This window comes from Pleurodeles waltl, chromosome 8, assembly GCF_031143425.1.
Source record: "Pleurodeles waltl isolate 20211129_DDA chromosome 8, aPleWal1.hap1.20221129, whole genome shotgun sequence".
Lineage (NCBI taxonomy): Eukaryota > Metazoa > Chordata > Amphibia > Caudata > Salamandridae > Pleurodeles > Pleurodeles waltl.
In genome coordinates, this window is record NC_090447.1 from 404152971 (window position 1) to 404172006 (window position 19036).

The following is a 19036-nucleotide window of genomic DNA, read 5'->3' on the forward strand; positions in this document are numbered from 1 at the left end:
GTGTGTTTATGGGTTTTACCTATTTTTAGCCTATCTAAAAGTATAAGAATACAAAATGTTACTTTTGAGTTAACTGTGCCTCATTAATTTCAATGGAGCAGGGTTCAGTTTCGAAGTGATGTAATTAGCAGTTCTCAAATAAACCTGATGCTCTTTCTCGGGAAAATAATTTATTAACTATTAACAATATACCGCCCACTGAATAGATATGACCTGGAGAGAAATACACCCCTTTCTGTGTCTAGGGGACATAAAAAATTATCAAATAAAGAAAAATATTGTTAAAAAACCGAGAACCTCAGGACAGTACCAGGTGCTCTGAGGCAAAATGGGATAACGACTATTTGGAGGGGTTTGATTGAAAGAAGAGAATGATCACAGACGCCTTGATTTAATACAATTATTAATGAGTAGATCTATACTTGGGATGTTTATAATACAGGGAATGCTGTGTACAGTAATAAGAAAAATGGCATGCCTGAAACGCTGCCTTCTTGATCACTGCTTACTTTGCTTGTATACTAACTCGTTAATATTGCAAGCTATATTCACTCTAAAACTGCCAATATAAATATATATTTAAAAAGGAGTAGACTGATATTAACTTATTTCATACACGCTAGTTCTAAGGGATATACATTCTCAGCAAGAAATGACCATCTCCTTAATTACAGTCTATAGAAATTAGAATATCTTCTGTGTAAATGACAGCAGTAGTTGATTTGATGACGTTCTAATACACCAAATGTGATATAAAGTGAAATATGATCCATCTATTGGACTCTCATGCTGTTACTGATAAAAATAGTTAGAAAATGCATAGCCTATTTATCAATAATATTTTACTCTGATATAGTACCTCTTCACAAATTACCCCCAACTTGCGAAAGTTATGCCTCTCTTTTTTCTGCTAGCAGACTGGATTACTGAATCACTTGATCTATGTCTAACACATAGTACCAGCAGCATCCTATTCATGTAGTGAGTGCTGGGTGTTAACAGCCACTGTGTAAAGAGCTTGGTTTTTGTCCTCTGGGTTTCAAAATTGGGTGTGATTGCCAGTGTCACTTCCCGTGCCGAGCCTGGTGCAACACAGTCAAAGGCAGATATGCTTAGAACTCGGGGGACCCAGGTGTTGAGATTATAAGCTTTGTTGCTTCTGTGCATTGTTCTGTGGGATGGGGGTGTATGGCTGAGTGGAATGTGGCACTGGGCCCTGGGCTCTGGAGTTCCATAAGAAAGCACTTCCTATTCCAACAGCTGCAAGCATTAGGAAGGGGTGGGGGGTGGGTTATCGGGTGAAGTTACTTCAGGGGGGCAAGATTTCTGGATCAGGGCTTGTGGGTGAACGCACTTCCGGGGATGAATCTTCCTAGTGAGAGCTTATAGGTTAGGTCACTTCTAGGGGAGGGGTGTGATTTCTAGGCAGGGCATATGGGTAAGTTCCAGGAGTGGGATTTCGGGGTTAGAGATAGTTGATGATGTTAGTTATAGCTTTTGAGTCGCACATGATTTCATCTACTGAAGACTGGAAATAGTTAAAATGGGGAGTTCTTAGAACCTCCTGTTTTGGTTTACTGCAACCGTGGACGAGGATCAGCGAAAAGCTGTCTCTAAGAAAAAGCACATTGAGGAAGATCTTGATGTGGAGATTGTGGGGCCGGAAACTGTGCAAGACAACCGTATCTTTCCCCACAGGAATAACAAGACATGATTAACAAAGAGGTGACTGCTGCTTTGAAAGGACAAACACCACCACGTAAGCAGCCCTAATTTATTAGAGTGCAAACTCAATCAATTTGGGTCAGGTTTTTATTTCTGGAATTGTTCTTTTATTTCATAGTTCTCTATTTGCTTGGTACGTGTTCTTCACAAAATGCTCTTCAAACTCTTTACTACATTTTGATATTTCTTGCTGGCCTGAATGCTTACGCCATATCTTCTCTCCAGCCAATGGACAATGATAGGGACAGCGCTCCCCGCTCTGTTTAATAATCTATGCCCCAGTGCAGGGGCCACCCCATGCTCCCAAGTGAGAGCGTCACTGTCCAAGGTGATGACAAAGACTTGCTCCTCAATTACATGAGCCCTTGGTTCCCTGCTTTTACTCAAAGATACCTTCATGTCTTGGCAGCCCTGGTTAGTATCTTTGGTTTTCAATCACATTGTTCTTTCAAATGAATAGAAAATCCTTTCAGTCAAAGATGGTTGATACGTTCAGTAATAGCTGTGCACAGTTTTGTCAGTTGCCTGCCATTTCAAAGCTTGTTGGGGATGATGTGAGTATCACAGCACCTTCTACCAAGACAGTTACATTCTACAGACAAACTGTTGGATACAGGTCTGCGCAGGTCGCTCTTAAAGTAAAGCAGTGCTAATACATGCCCACAGTGTCATCACTGGAATGTGGAGAATAAAAGAGCACAACTTTTATAGCCACAAGTGCAAACACTTGCTGGATTCAGCACATATTTTACACAAACTATCTTACTCTGGGGGCTAGCGGCCGGGGTGGTGTAAATAGTATGTTCTTGTGCGTCCAAGCAAGACAGCACCATTATTTGTGGTAAATAACCATCTTAACAGGATTTGGAGTAAGGGAGCCCTTTAATTTCACAAAGTTTGTATTTTGTATGGGACTTGTGTCTCTTTTTAATCAGCTGCAACTGAATCAGTCTCACAGCACTGTGTAAATAAATGTGTTTTAATAATGCTGCCACAGAATCTGCCTCACAGTGCTGCCTAAATAATGTGTTATTGGTGATGCCACAGAAATTCCCTTACAGCACTTCCTAAATCAATATGTTAACAGCACTGCCACAAAATCTGCCTCACAGCACTGCTTAAAACAATGTGTGTTAGTATCGCTGTGACAGAATCTGCTTCATAGTGCTGCATCTATCAGTGTGTGTTAATAGCGCTGCTACAGGATCTTGCCTCACAACAGTGCATACAACAATGAGTGTAAATAGTGCCGCCATTGAATCTGTCTCACAGAGCTGCATAAAGTACCTTTTCTTGCCACATAATTTAGACACACTGTGGCATTGTTTGAGCCTTCCCTGCCGATTTAATCCTGTGACCCCCACCCCATTCCCTCCAGTGCTTGGTTCTGCAGTGAGTTCAGCTCATGAGATGAAATCCCAGCTGGTTCGGGATTTCATCTGTCTGAGGTTAGTAAATTAACACCCGCTATTTACAGTGTTTAGAGTCAGCAGACATGCTGTATGAAGTGTTACATAAAAACAAGTTCTTCTTCTAAGCATGGTAGAGTGATGAGGGCAGAAGTCACCCAGGAGTGGGGTACATGTGCTTAGAGCCTGCTCTGGAGCTCTCCCAGATGTCTCAATCAATCAATCAATCAGGAATTTGTAAAGTGCACTACTCACCCGTGAGGGTCTCAAGGCACTGAGGGGGTGGAAATGGGGTGGATGTGCTGCTACTGCTCGAACAGCGAGGTCTTGAGAAGTTTCCTGAAGGTAAGGAGGTCTTTTCTCTGGCGCAGGTGGGTGGGAAGAGTGTTCCACGTTTTGGTCGCCGAGGTGCGAGAATGATCTATCGCCGGTTGTAGTTTGCGGAGCCGTGGGACGGTTGCGAGGGCGAGGTTGGCAGAGCAGAGATGCCGGGTCGGGTTGTAGAAGGAGAGCAATCTGTTCAGGTATTCTGGTCCGGTGTTGTGCAGTGCTTTATGAGGGTGGGTGAGGAGTTTGAAGGTGATTCTCTTGTTGACTGGGAGCCAGTGCAGTTTTCTCAGGTGGTCTGTGATGTGGCAGTGGCGGGGGATGTCCAGGATTAGGCGTGCAGAGGCTTTCTGGATGCGTTGCAGCCTCTTCTAGAGTTTCGCCGTGGTTCCTTCATAGAGGGCATTGCTGTAGTTGAGTTTGCTGCTTACAAAGGCTTGGGTGACTGTTCTTCTGGTTTTGGTGGTTATCCATTTGTAGACCTTTCGAAGCATGTAGACGGTGTTGAAGCAGGAGGAGGAGATGGCGTTGACTTGCTGGGTCATGGATAATGAAGAGTCCAAGATAAATCCTAGGTTGCATGCGTGGTCGGTGGGAGTCGGAGAGGCTCCGAGAGTGGCCGGTCACCAGGAGTCATCCCAAGCAGAGGGTGTGGAGCCAAAGGTGAGCACTTCCGTCTTGTCGGATATGTCAGAAGATGCGTGCACGGATGTGCTGTTAGAGAATAAACTGCAGCCCGATGAGTGACACCAGTACTGGGGCCACTCCCTGGGCCCCAAGTGAGAGCGCCGCTGTTTGTCCAGGGTGATGGCGAGACTTGCTCCTTGATAACGTGGGCCTTGTGACACTATGACGAGACCTTTGATTCCCTGTTTTTAATGTGGCACAGAGGACAACACAGGGGGTTCCCAGCTCCTCACCCTGTAGTAAGAGCAGGATCTCCATGGGTCAGTGTGTGTTTACAGGGCAGGAGGCAAAGGGGTACTGTGTGCACTGTGTCCCATTCGGTACACTCTGCCCACCTCTGCAAAAGTTCTTCTGAGTGCTCAAACAACGCAACGTGATGTAAAATTTTGCACGTATTTATCACTAAGAAGGCTGCATACTCAGAGCTAAAGCACAGCACAAACTGGAGTAAATGTGAACCTTTTGTACCGTTGGGTCCCAAACTTTGCCTTTGTAGAGCACACTCTTTAGCATGCTCTGCACTGAGCTCATAAACCTGCCCTACATGTCCAGCAGTGCGCTCCTAAGAATGTGCTATAATTTGCAGTGCCCTGCTGTGCACTGGTAAACTTGTTTTACAGCATACTTCTAAGTGTGCTCTGCAGCAAACTCTGTAGTGAGCCTGCAGTGTGTTTGTAAGTGTGCTCTGAATTGTGCTAAAAAGTGTGATTGTAAGTGTGCTCTGCTATGCGGAAGATGATAGATTATGTGGCAAATGTGGCAAATCTATAGTTATGTGAAAATCACCGCAGATGCACAATTGCATAATTCCAGTGGCCCTGACTCCCGTTGTGAAGACTGATTTCTGTTTGGCATAGAAGACAACTGTCATTCTCTAAGGATGACGTGAAGCTGCTGCACAATCTATTATAATAAGCTTATTATGTGACATTTAATGCTCACTCAAAGCACTGCTGCCAGACAACGAACAGCTCACAGAGCGGAGACAGGCTGCAAGTAAGCATGAAAAAGAAACATTGGCAAAGCCAATTGGTCTCCCCTACGTGAAGTACCAAATTTGTAAATGTTTTAGCCATGTTGTACAGCAGCACGGCTGTTGTACAATATGGCTCAACAATTGAAAAAGCCAATACTTCTCATAGGCAAGACCTATTGGCTTTTTGTCCAACGTTCCTTTAAGTCACACTGAGTCAAGTACAGTTCACCTGTGTGTTTCTTTCATTAGCTTAGTTGCCATTTCGAACTTTAAAAAAGACAAATCTGTCTCTTACAGTGTAATTCAACCAAACAGTTTAACATGACCAATCCCTTATGCCTAAGATGTGTATCTCCCTGTTACTTTATTTTTGCAGTTCAAAGTTTGACTCAACGCATGTTCCTTTTTACCATTTGTTCTTATTTTTTAAGATACAACATTGTCACAGTACCATCACTTAAGGGACCAAATACAGCTAATTCACATTCACACTGACAACGTCAATAGCTCGGGAATTGCTGAGACCTATTGACTTTGCCAATGCTTGTTCGGCAAATACTGTGTGCTTCATGCCATGTAACACAATCAGCAAAATGGGGCAAATGGATTTGCTCCACTCATGTGCAGCAGGGCATATTTCATAGAATGTGGCCTCAGTTCTTGAAATGAGATGGCGCAGATTTAGGCGGTCATTCTGACCACGGCGGACGGCAGTCGCCGCCCGCCAAGCGGTTCCCGCCGAAAGACCGCTCCGCGGTCAAAAGACCGCGGCGGCCATTCCGGCTTTCCCGCTGGGCCGGCGGGCGACCGCCAGAAGACCGCCGGCCGGCCCAGCGGGAAAGCCCCTTCAACAATGAAGCCGGCTCGGAATGGAGCCGGCGGAGTTGCAGGGGTGCGACGGGTGCAGTGGCACCCGTCGCGATTTTCACTGTCTGCACAGCGGCATGGGCAGTGCAGGGGCCCCACAGCACCCTTTCCCGCCATCCTGGTTCTGGCGGTGGACACCGCCAGAAACAGGCTGGCGGGAAGGCGGTCGGAATCCCCATGGCGGTGCTGCAAGCAGCGCCGCCATGGCGGATTCCCTGGGCCAGCGGAAAACCGCCGGCTCCCCTTTTCTGACCGCGGCTTTACCGCCGCGGTCAGAATCGCCCAGGAAGCACCGCCAGCCTGTTGGCAGTGCTTCCGCCACCCTCCGCCATGGCGGTCATGGACCGCCAGGGTCAGAATGACCCCCTTAGTCTTTCTGGAATACAGTGATTGTGTGCTGTTAGCAGCCGGAGCTGCCCTAATATTTTTGTTGGGTTTGTCTCTGAGCAGGATAAATGGTCACTTGCACCCAAAATACAGGGTTAAACAGTACTGTATGTAATTTACCTCTGTCATAAGCAGATGCGTTCATATGACGACTACACACATGCAGCACCTCCAATTCAGGACTACAGGATCTTAGCTGCAACCTTGAAAAAAGTGTCCAATTTGTAAGTACCTGGTCATGCGTACTTGCTTAAAAGTGGGAGTGCTTTTTATCTCACCACCTGCCCTCCTCACACTGTGCAACGCATCTTTAAAAAAAATGACAAAGCCAAAATTTTCGCAAAGGCGAAACCTATTAGCTTTGCCAAACCTTGTTATCAGTAGATTGTGAGATGAGGTTCCGATTCCTATTTTCATCGGAGAGTTATCTTTTATTTTGGGAGTTCTAATAGCCTCTACCTCAGAGGCAGGCGTCTCATTGTTAAGGGCTAGGACGAGGAAGAAAGATAATAAACAAATTAAACCATGACTTTCACAGATATCCAATACCAGATGAAAGTGTCTAACACCTATTTTGAAATGTAAATGTGTAGAACTGAAAACCTTGAAAGCACATATTTCTAAAGTATGTTATAGGCGTCCAAAACCGAAATAAAAAAGTTCAATTCTAAGACCTGGAGCATTATAAAACTCCGTGCCCAATGCTCTACCATTTACCCTGTAAAGCCAAAAAGAGAGTTAATTCAGTGGTAATTGGTGATTATGAGAGAGACACCATCAGCCCTTTCGCTGGCTACTGATTCTTCTGAAAGTCACCGCTCCATCTGCATTTTTCATTTGGGGCCATGCTCAAAAACTGATTTTTTATACATACATTGAAATATATATACGACCATATCGAAATCAGAAGTCTGATTGAGAGAATCGGGATCTGCTGGGATAAATATTTGCGGATGAAATGTAGTACAGATGAAATGTAGTAGTGTGGAAAATACGCAATACAGCAGATATTCTGCAGTAGTGAAATTACGCCTGGGTGGGGGAACGAGAGCACAATGGGAAGACTAAGTAAAATGGACCTACAAACTTGTAGGTTATTCGACTATTCACTGCCATTTGCACAACACTTTTCACCATGTAAACACGAACAAAACTAGGGAACACCCCTAAAAGTTATGCGGTGAGTTTTCTTAAGTGGAAACATTTATTTCCTACAGTGATAAACATGAAAAAAAAACTTTGCTATATCAACCCACCAATTATTCAAGAGGAAGGCCTGCAGTGTGTATGATCGTAATGAGTTACTGCACAGGACACAGAGTGTGCATAGAAAATAATGATTTGTGTAGTTGTTTTCGTGTAACAAATGTTCACCATGAAAGGAGGTGGTGGAGAGTTGTGCCAAACATAGCCTGAGGTACTTTAGCTCACTCCCTGGCCCAATAGCAGTTGGTGACATTTGAAAGTGGTGGGGCGTAAAAGTTGGGTATGACTTTTATGTAGCCAGTGAAGCAAGCAAGCTTAATGAACAAGCGTGGGGGTCTAAGGTTAGCTCTCCTCCCAAGATTTTTTTTTATTAAAAGATTGACAAATGGTACATCTGAAAGCCAATTAATTTAGTGAGAATGCAAGATTTATAAAATAGTGGGAACGAATAGTCTTGAAATACTAAACACATTAAAAACTGACCTGTATCTTACTGCATTAATATGTTCAACAGTTACTTTAATGTGCAAATTGTACAGCGCGACAACTTCAGGCCCTTTAAAGTGTGTGCTTACCCAGTGTCTTGCACTGCATGCAGCTTCAACTTTGGTAGAAAATGCTCTAATCAGGCACCAGGAAGCACCCACAGCTGCTGGCTGCAATCAATCATACCGAAATATATGCAGACAGATCTTTAAGTGGGATGTAAAGTAAATTTCTGTGATTCCTATATTGTGCCACCTGGCCTGTATTTTGGTTTCTCTCTGAGATGCTATTTCATCCAGAATTATAACACAACAACTGACATACACATAATACCTGTCAGTACTATTGGCTTTATCAATGGATGTGAGCTGTTTAAGATAAATGAGTAACAACAATGATTAGTTGTAAATAATTAACATTAGAAGTGTTTCAATTCTGAAATTGCGAGACTGTGAGTTAAATATTATTGAGGCCTATGGAAAGAGTATGGCCTTCAGTTATGTGTGCTTTACGTTGGATATGTATGTCCTTTTTCTCTACACATCTCATCCATTTGCACATTTTAACCTTCTCTCTTTCCTCTTCAGCACTCTCTTATCCCTCTTACCTGAATGCATTCCCTTGCATCTCTGTTCTACCACCCCAAACATACACTGCACTCATACACATTGAAACATTGAAACAGTTTATTTCATTCTGCTTTTGCCTTCTAAAGATTTTGTCCTCTACACACCTCCTCACACACATTTACACTGAATTTCATTTGCAACTAGAATACACGGCCATTGTTCTTTCTGCTCTACAGAGAGACCAAACCACTGTCAGGCACTTTGCTTTGCCTTCAGCCTCGGCCCCAGCGCTCTCAATCAAAGCCCCAAATTCACACCTGGCATGAGTCAAAGTACGCACTATGCAAGAGTAACACAATGAACAGAAACCTAGCATGATGAAACAGCTGTGTTGGGGAATGCAATATGACGGAAAACTTGAAATAAGAGGAACTAAATGGCTGACATTCATTAGATACATTTTTACATTCATTGCTGAAATATCAATCCATGTTTGTGGCATTAATGTTAAAAGCATGAAGAGAGGGACAGTTTTAATGCCATACAGCAGATAACTGCCGTTACTATAAGCACGTATTTCTTCCCTTGTGCTTGCCACAGATATTTGGACCCATTTCGCAAGGGAACAAGAACCTTGCTCGTCTTTTGGAACAGTTTCATAAGGAACAAATACAGCAGGTCCACTTCTAAAGGAGCCAGCCATCTGCAGCCAAGGCCTGGGGTCTCACATGGGGTGGTTAGTGTGACAAGGGCTCTCAGTACAATAAAAATAACACAAGATTAGCATTATAACACTTACCGTTATCGAAGACAAGGCACTAAATCACACATGCTTGCATCCACTCCTACTGTGTTACAAATTGGGAAAGGGTGGAATTTATACCTGTTAATGACATTTGGCTGCCCTAATGCAGGGATAAAGACTCTGACGCCCAAAATCATGATGCTAAAGGTATCAGTGCCCTATGTCGGATAATGTCATAGACCACAACGGAAGTGAAGGACTTTAGAGCAGACAGCCCTGCGTCGTGCATCACAGTGTAGAAAGTTCATTTACTGCCTGGCTTCTGTCTTGTGCCTCAAAGCGAGGTGGGGCAGGCAGCCTGGGACAGACAGTCCAGACTTAAACTTAAATGCATCGATTTGTTTAGAGATACAATCGTATCTGAGTGTGTAGGAATTTACGAGGGGTGCAGCCCCTCAGCCCTAAAAGAGAAACAGCCCCAGCCCTGGCCTCTCACATACCAAAATAAAAGGCTAATAAGGCTACCACCAATGTGATGGAGAGGTTTGAAACCGCTTAGCAGACAACGGTTGCGTGAAGCCTCCAAAAAATTAGCTGCAAACCTGTTCTCCGTAGGGGTTTTTAGTTAACTGTGTGCAGACAGTAAGATGTTAGCTCCTCACTGGGTGAGACTTTGAAGGGAGCAGATATTGTGTGACACACCGTGGCACTGTGTGAGTTGGAAAGTCTGTATTCATGCACAGTGTAGGGATTATTGTAAATATATTCAAATAACATATTCAGGTTCACCGGCTTAGTGTGAATACAGTGCTCTGAAATATTTTAAGAAGTATGTAATCCATCAAATAACGTTATAAATAGTAGCAAACTGCCTTACTGTTTATGGAGCATCGTTTATGAGTTAAAATCTGTGATCCTGCAAAAAAACATACTGGGCTATAATATTACCAATAAAAATGCTGAATTGAGCTAAAAGGAAAAACAAGTAAAAATGACAATCCTGATGTAGGACTGTCATTCTTGGTGTGTTATTGAGCACAAACTACATCTGCAAGAATATCGCACTTGACACTAGATGTCCAGTAAAGAGAGGATTTCATTCTTCATCACTATAAGCCACTCATGACGTTTGCATTAAACAATAGATAAAACTGGCTTGTAAATGCAAAGCATTAAGACTTTGTGTCCTGGTGACATGATCCCACCTGCCCTGACAGTTTTTATAAAGCACTTCATAGGTGCACATATATTTAAAGAGGCAAATGACAAAACAGTAATTCTCATAAGACACAATTAAATTAGATGAGGAAGTAAAGTTTCATCCAGGTTATCTGCTTACTTAACTGACATCTTACTAGCCGACAGCAGAAGTATCAGCAGACAGCAAGGACAAGGGTTGTTCGCCACAGTGGAAATGTCCTTAATGTAAGTGTGTAGTGGGTATCCTGGTCACAAAGATTTTGAAAGATTTAGCTGCAACTGATTTTTGCAGGACTCCTGAATTCCAGTAGTAAGGCATGTGTACTTCCGGCTTACTTCTGGAAATAATGTATAAGTCAGGAGCACTACAAATGTAGTCACACCTAATCATATCCCATTTTTTGTGAATAGGGCAAAATATGTTTTATGAGGCATGCTACCAACATGTACCTTCAAAATGCAATACCAGTTTCGCCATAAACAGGTAAAAAGACCTATGGGAACTGAGTCTTCCAAAAATGGCTATCTCTTTTTTATGAGCAAGCCTGGAATTCACGGAGGTATACTGGTTAAACAGCCAATGCCTTACACACTAATCAAAAACTATATGTGTGTGTGTGTGTGGAGCGTAGAGGATGGCAGAATGGGCCATGGATCCAAGTTTAATCTTCACGTCATGGCTTCAAAGGGACTCTATACTGTGTGTGGCACCATTAGCCAATCTGGGGTTTTTATCCAGCAGTACTCTGCACTGTTGCCTAGGACAATGTGTGCCTATCTATGTCACCTGACAACCTTCACAAGTGACAGACTCAGAAAGTAGCCACCAGATAGACCCTCTGGTTGTTTCCTTTAGTCTACATATGAAACCAGTTAGATGGTCATCATTTTTTACTGTACAGCACTGCTTTTGATTTCTGTTAGAAATTGGTTTGTTGGTTGATTGGGTTTTCAGCCTTGGTCAAGCAGCAACCACAATCCTAGTCAGGCTAAGTGTCAGGCAACCCCTAAATTAACCTGTGCTCAACCTCTGGTAGCTTGGCACAGAGTAGTCAGGCTTAACTTAGATGCAACGGGTAAAGTATTTGTGCAATTCTTGAAAAAGTAAAACAGTGAAAACACCATATGCAAAGATTCCACACCAGGTTAGAAAAATAGACCTGACTTCAATAACTAAAACAATAGCAAAACTGCAAAAAGTACAAGTACAACTTGAGTTATGAATTTTTAAAGGATAAACTGTAAAATAGCACTCAAAAGCAAGAAGTCCTATCCGGGAATATATGGTCGTAACAGCAATTTAAAATACAACTGCACCATAAGCTGTGATTTTAAATTGTGATTCCAGAAACACAAAACTCAAAAAGTTTTTCTCTTCCAGATTGCAAATTCAATTTATAAGATGTAATAAAACAATCCCAATGTTATCCTATGGGAGGGATAGGCCTTGCTTTAGTGAAAAAAGACTTTGGGAGTTTTTCACTACCAAGACATGTAAAACTCAAAGATACATGTCCTTACCCTTAAATACATTGCACCATGACCTCTGGGTTGTCCAGGGCCTACCTCAGGGGTGACATATTTATAAAAAATATGGAAGGTTTAGGGCTGGCCCACACAGACTATGTAATAGCAGGCCTGAGACATGGTTAAAGGGCTACTTATGTGGGCAGTAAAATCAGTGCTACAAGCCCACAAGTAGCATTTAATCTTCTGGCACTGGGCACATGTAGTGCACTTTACTAGGGACTAAAGTAAATGAAGTAAATTTAATATGCCAGCTGGGGATAAGCCAAGAGTACATGTTTAGGGGAAAGAGTACAACCACTTTAGCACTGATTAGCAGTGGTAAAGTGCACAGACTCCTAATATCAGCAAAGACGAGGTCAGAAAAATGGAGGAGGGAGGCAAAACGTTTGGGGGGAAGACCACCCTAAGGCTGATAGGTCTAACAATTTCTTTTTGCAAACTTTTCTTTACCTTGTATACATTTATTCCCTCATTCTGTGTCTGGTGATCATCTTATCAACTGCTACCTGGCCATCTTACTTGTCAACTTATTTCCGGCTGCTAACTAGTGCGAGCCATAAGATTAAAACCATTGGCAGAGGGCTACTATTTACTCATGCCGTGGGTGCTTGGTGGTTTTATGTCATAGTTCAGCAATAAGTAATATGGAATTCGATCAGCCTTTTTAAAAAGACAGACTATTTCCTGTTGGACTGATTTTTTTTCCCCTGATCAGCATGTCTTCAAGGTGTAACTATTAAATTCCAGAAAAATCTTCTGGATTTCCCATCTGAAATCACTGTATCCAGATGGGCTGAACATAAGAGACAATACTAGCTGATCATGGCATACTTTAAAATAGCTCAGGACTGCACTGGTTCAACATTGCTATTGGAATCTTCACTGCTCATGTCTTTTGAAAATCAGGCACTGACAGGTCAGCAGTTGCTGAGAAGCAATTCGTAAATTACCAGAGGAAGGTGGAAGTCAACATGTTATAGCGGAAATATATTTTTCATGAAATCAATAGTTTACGAACGTTAGATTAACTCTGACATGGACTATGCTACCCATGTTACTGATATGTTTTTTATATTACATATCTGTACAGTGGCATGGAAATGTGTTTCTCCATTTAGGAGGTCAGAAATGAGATTCAAGTAAAATATGTTGTTTTGCGAGGATTAGTAAAACAATATACATAAAACATGTATACATACATACATATATGTCAAATTACATATGTTACCCGTTAGGTATATTTATTTTGTTGAAGTTAGCATCAAAAATGTTTTTTGTGTTTTATTGAAACAAGAAAATATTTACTGAAACCTAGACAAACTGCTGGGCCGTACTACTTAGCTACCTACAGTCAAAAGAACAGAAATATGTTAATTATGAAGGTGAAGCTGCTCCTGCAAGGCTCATCTGTGAATTGGCCCTTGCTGACATGTTTTCCACCTTTCATGGGCAGAGTGATGATGTAACAATAAACAGTGGTTAAACTGTGTAGAGGCTAACATCTAAAATCAGTCACGGCCAGAGATTAAATAGTAAATAGCTGAAGGTAAGAAAACCACATATGCTTGTACTGTATTTGAGTCTGAAGAATTAACAAGTCAACTTAACCCACACAGTTGGAATGTCTGTAATGTCTCTCCAGTGCATACATTGGCCTTGGTTTCGAAGGTTAAAGGCCGAAACATGAACAGGTCATTAAAATGACCATTCCTGTAAGAAAGGAAGAAATTACAATTTTAACATTTGTACTGCTCACATACACCCCGTGAGTCTTGCTCCTCCAAGTTATTCACTGCTCATAGCCAAAGAGAACATGAAACAGCTTTCCTTTTTTTAACACATTTGGCCAACATAACCTGTCAGCTGCATAATGGAGACTATAGTAACACATCAGGCCATTCCCCATATGCTAAATCATGATCAGCACTTTGTAGATATTGCTTAAGATTCATCCTTGAATGCTACAATTCGTAATGAACTAAACTATTTATAAAACGGTCTGGTGTAATCATATTGCGAGATTAACATTATCTAAATGGCTTTCTCTCACATAAGCACTTTAGGAGAAGCACGGAATCACACAGTTGCCTCAACACAATGTCCCAACAACAAAAATATCTTTCCATAGGAAGGATGGCACATACTTTATAAAAGGAAGTCTCCTGTTTCTCCGTAAGAAGGCACTATTGAACTGCTTGTATGTAACCCGAGAACAGCAGGAGTCTAATTGACATTGAAATTTACATGTCAACATGTAATCAGAAAGTAATAGAAACGTCCTCCGAATAGGTCTCCAAGGACCAGATTTACAGCACAAAAATGCCTACATGAATATTCATTAAGCAGCCACAAAATATGGGGCGGAGGAACAAAACTATTCTCAAATTTCAAAAGGGGATCATGGCAAAAAAGGTAGTGATGAAAATACTTAATTTGTCACCCATATGTGCACTATAATAATGTCTATGCAGACTAGCATTACTAGTTTGCAACCACAAACCTGCACATTTTACTAGCCACTTCCTTGTGGCAAGTTGTGCAACTCAACCAAATTGAGCACCTTGTGCCCATAGTGTCACCTGTGAGCAAAAATAAACATCATAATCTTTTCAGAATATTACTATATTAGAAATAAAAAATAAATCAAATATATCCAAAGAATTTAAGGTCTATTTATAATGTAAAGCTCTGATTTTAAAATGTTTTCAAATTTACAAAAAAAAATTGTACCTTTGGTTTCGATTTACAGTTACAACAATTTAGATCTCTAAATCTTCTGTGCAAAAATAAAATATATAAATAATAATTAAGGTCATATAAACGTTGTTTCTCGTATTTCACTCATTGAACAGATCTTGGGATCCGCGATATTGTGTTCCCTGCAGCAATGGGAAGCATGTTCTAGCTGGTAATCAAGGCTGCAGTCTTGATGCAGGCCACTACTGAAAAGTATGCTGTCGCTTGAACCCGCGTGCAAACTGTTTGGAGGCTGCCTCGTTGGCCTTAAACGTGGCGTTGACGTTTTCAAGTTTATGAAACTTGTATCCCCAGTTGCGGTCCACTGCAGCCCTTCCTCTGGGAAGGGGGTCTCCAGTTCTGTACCAGATTGCAACAATTTATCATGCAGTACAGGAGAGCCTTGAGTGTAAAGAGGGTGACATAGTACGGAAGATTGTAGGTGTTTTCCAGGCAAAATGGCAACACTGGGGGTGGTTTTAACATCTAGCGCTGCTGTTGGGTTGGGCACAATAACTGGAGGAAAACAAGGTTCTGCTGGCTGGCCATATTTCTCAATAGATACTTTTGAGTTGCAGGAATGGTGCGGGTCTTCGACGTCCACTTGAGGTGAACTTGGTGAACTATCTTGCAATGTCTGGCATGGAGAATGTAGTTCAGCTTTGGAGTTTAATTTCTCCAGAAAATTATTGCGTACCTCAGCAGGAACTTTTAATAACTGGCGCCCAAGCTGAAGTTGTGTTGGGAAGAGTGACCCTTGCAGTGTCCTACAGAGAAACCTAAGGGAATAACAAGAAACAGTAAATAATTAAAGAATAACCACTGGTCAACAAGTCTTACATGAAGCTATTTAGTGTTTCCAGAAGTCTGACATTATTATGTTGCTTTTCAAACCTTTCATGCATTTAAATGTCTTATAGGCATCAGAAAAAAACGTGGACCAATTACAAATAGATGGCATCAGTTATCAGTAACTATTATAGGAAACACAAGCGTGTATGTATCATTACCATTCAACAAATGCAGGCGAATAGAGAAATTCTAATAAGAACCCTAAAAGCTTGGGAGACGAGTTATCATACGTGTAATCACAGGGCCTGATTCAGAAAGTTATTTTTAGTCACAGACATGTGTAAGCCTACGGAGTCATCATCCCCTGAGCTGCCGCCGACTGTCTCAGACAGTGCTAGATCATCTGCACCCATAAACGCAAATTCCTGGGGCCAAGGGATGTGGTTTGTCATTAAATCAGTCAAAATGTCTTTGACCACACGGATGTCTTCCAACGTCGAAGGCAGTAGTCGTGTCAAGGTCAGAGTTGAAGATGCCAGAATCACCAAACCCAGAGCACCCGGACCACCCTCAGGTGGACCAAAGGGAGTAGAGCCGGCCTGAGAATGTCCAGCATGGCTTGACAGATCACCTCCACATGTGCAGTGTCAGCAGATGGTGTTGGCTTACTCTGGCTTAATATTTTTTCAGTGTGAGACTGGCTCTGATGACGATGAGACCAGCATCAGGGAAAAGCATCGACCCCATGAATGATTCCAGGGCTGGTTCCTCAAGAAATAATCACTATTTCTTTTGGCACTTTTTGTGTTTTTTCTAGGAAGATCCCTTGGGAGAGTGCCTCTGTCAGGGGAGTTACATTAGGGGAACATCACCACTTTAGGAATCCATATCGGTCTTACCAAAAATAACTTAGCCCCACTTCTCTGATGACCTTCTGATATACTGTGCATTAGGAGTAAAAGGCTGATAAGTCATGATGGGAGCCAAGATGAAGATCTGACAAAGATATTTTTATGCCATCTATGAAAGGATTTGAACCACAAAATCCCAGGACGAGATTTTTATGGTATCTATGAAAGGATTTGAACCCCAAAATCCCAGGAGGAGATATTGTACTTATCTGCTGTGGAAAGCTGAGGAACGCAATCATTTAAGCAGTGTTCCGGACCCACGACAATGAGGCAGGAACTGATACCAGTGCACCAGACTGCACCTTATTTGCCCTGATGTCAAACCTTGGGCTGGTGAAATCAGAGTTATGAGAACACTAACAGAGGAAAACATGATCACTGTTCTGTTGTAAAGCTGCATTACAGAAATAGTTAAAAGTAAAAGGTCAGCTGATAATAGGAAACTGAGCTGAGGGTCCAGTTTGGAGCAGGTGTGTCAACAGAGATGGAAGGGTGAGACTGAAATTGATTAATTACAGGTTTCGCCACAGGACCTTTCTGGCTTTTCACCTGACACAGACGTCTTGTCCAAGTGTACACCTGCTGCCCCAGGTATGGAATGGAGACACTGCACCATCCTTTTGGCACACAGGCTTCTTATATGTATGAAGGTGCTAGTTACAATTGGATGGAATCTACTACCCATTGTAGGAAAACCCAAACATTTGGAAATAGTCACAATCTACCCTGGCACTCCCAAATCTTAAAAAAAAAGGGACGCAAGTGCATTTTTGCAGAGGCTAAATCAAGGTATATGCAAGACCATATAAGCCCTTCCACAGCAAACGAATTAGCCTCTTTTGTCTAGTATATCAAACATCTCCCTAATCACCATGATCATGAGGAACACTGGTCACCTGTGAATTCAGTTCTATGTGACAGCTTCCTTAAACTCTTTACTGAGAAAATCGGACTCGCAGAGAGATATTTAATACCATCATTTTAGCCCCAATCTTTCCCGCTAAATACTCCAACACTTGATGGTTCTCACCCATCTCACTCGCCGATCTACATAGCATCAATCAAGTCGAGAGAAAACTTTTGTGCTCCCATCCAGGCCAAATCTCTCGAGGAAAGATGTGATAAGATTTGTCTTCTTCCATTGGAACATTCAGAAAAGTGAATTTCTCCTCACATCGACATCCTCCAAAAACTCAACTTCACCATCATGAAGTCAATGAATTTATGGATTTTTCACAGTATAGTTTGACTGCTAAGTGGGTTTCACAACTTAGCTTACTACTAAGAGCTTATCTCTTTAAGCCTGCAACTTCACAGAAAAGGGGACTGTCAGTCAGAGCAGGCGGTGGTAAACAACCAAATAGGCTTTGGAACCAGTGGTCTGGTCCTTGAAGAACACTACTTCTAAAACATGAATAAAATCATCCTAATAGGTCTTTTTCAGTTCTCATTGGATTGATACATATTTCGTTCAGAATGTTCCCAGACAGATTTATTAAAAAGTACACTGGCTTTGTCAGCTTTGCCACTGCCAAGGGAATGTCTGGAATTCAATAGGACAGATAGATTGGCTACACTCCCATCAATCCTGTACAGTTAATGCACTTACTCAAGGAAAGTGATGGCGAGAGCGAGGCAAATCCTTTCTTGCCCAGTCAATAACCCGTCCTGTATCATTCACTGGACAGGTAGGGGCAGTACATTGGCATACTGGACTGTTTATGGCAGTAGCCCAGTATCAAAGATTATTGCCTTCTAATATTCAATTTCTTTCAGAGGCAGGCAAAGTGTTTTAATAGTTGGAACTGTTGAAAGCTTTCATAAGATTCATTAGCACGAGGCCATTGTCATAAAATACCTATGTTTAGGTCTGGAAAGTAATTATTTGGAATATTAATGACATAATATTTTTGAAAAGAAAACAAACATTTCAATGTTGACTTCATCACATTTTAAGATTTTATCGTTTTTATTCTCGTTTGAACTTTTAAACAGCATAAGCTGGGTATGCCACCTAAATACATCCCCCTTAACCCAACGTCCCCCATCCCTACCCTAAAATCTCATAAGACCTACCAGGCCAGAGCTTTACCAACCCACTTTTTCTAATCCCTAACAAGATCACTTAGTCTGGTCAGTCTTTCTAAAGGGAAGGTATTGGTTACTTTCAATTAAGCCTAAGACTCGCAATAGTTTCTGGCAGGTAAGGTGCCTGTTATTGCAATTAAGGTAGTCTAGAGATGCTTTTCACAAGTTATTAAATTTGTAGGTCTTATTGATTATGTCATACACCAATTTCTCAAGACCCAATAGTGTCCTTACCTTCTGAAGACAGTGGGCATATGGCGGGGCTAAGCTCTGGTCTCTAATGCAAGGATCATCTGTTTTGCTGGTAAGAGTAGGGGGCATTTTATTGTACCCCTGGTGGAGTTTACAAAATATTTCTGTCCTGCTGGTCTCCCTAAAATGATCATCGCTGGGCA

At 42.0% G+C, this 19036-nt stretch overlaps 1 protein-coding gene across 1 annotated transcript in view; it reads right to left on the reverse strand.

The window, feature by feature from the left end:
- Positions 1-13395: 13395 nt before the first annotated feature.
- ATP10A (ATPase phospholipid transporting 10A (putative)) overlaps positions 13396-19036 on the reverse strand; it is a 1009168-nt gene continuing 1003527 nt past the window's right edge. Inside the window, exon 21 of the mRNA XM_069204275.1 lies at positions 13396-15629. Coding sequence (XP_069060376.1) covers positions 14927-15629 — 703 coding nt within the window. The 3' untranslated portion in view covers positions 13396-14926. The remainder of the gene's footprint in view (positions 15630-19036) is intronic.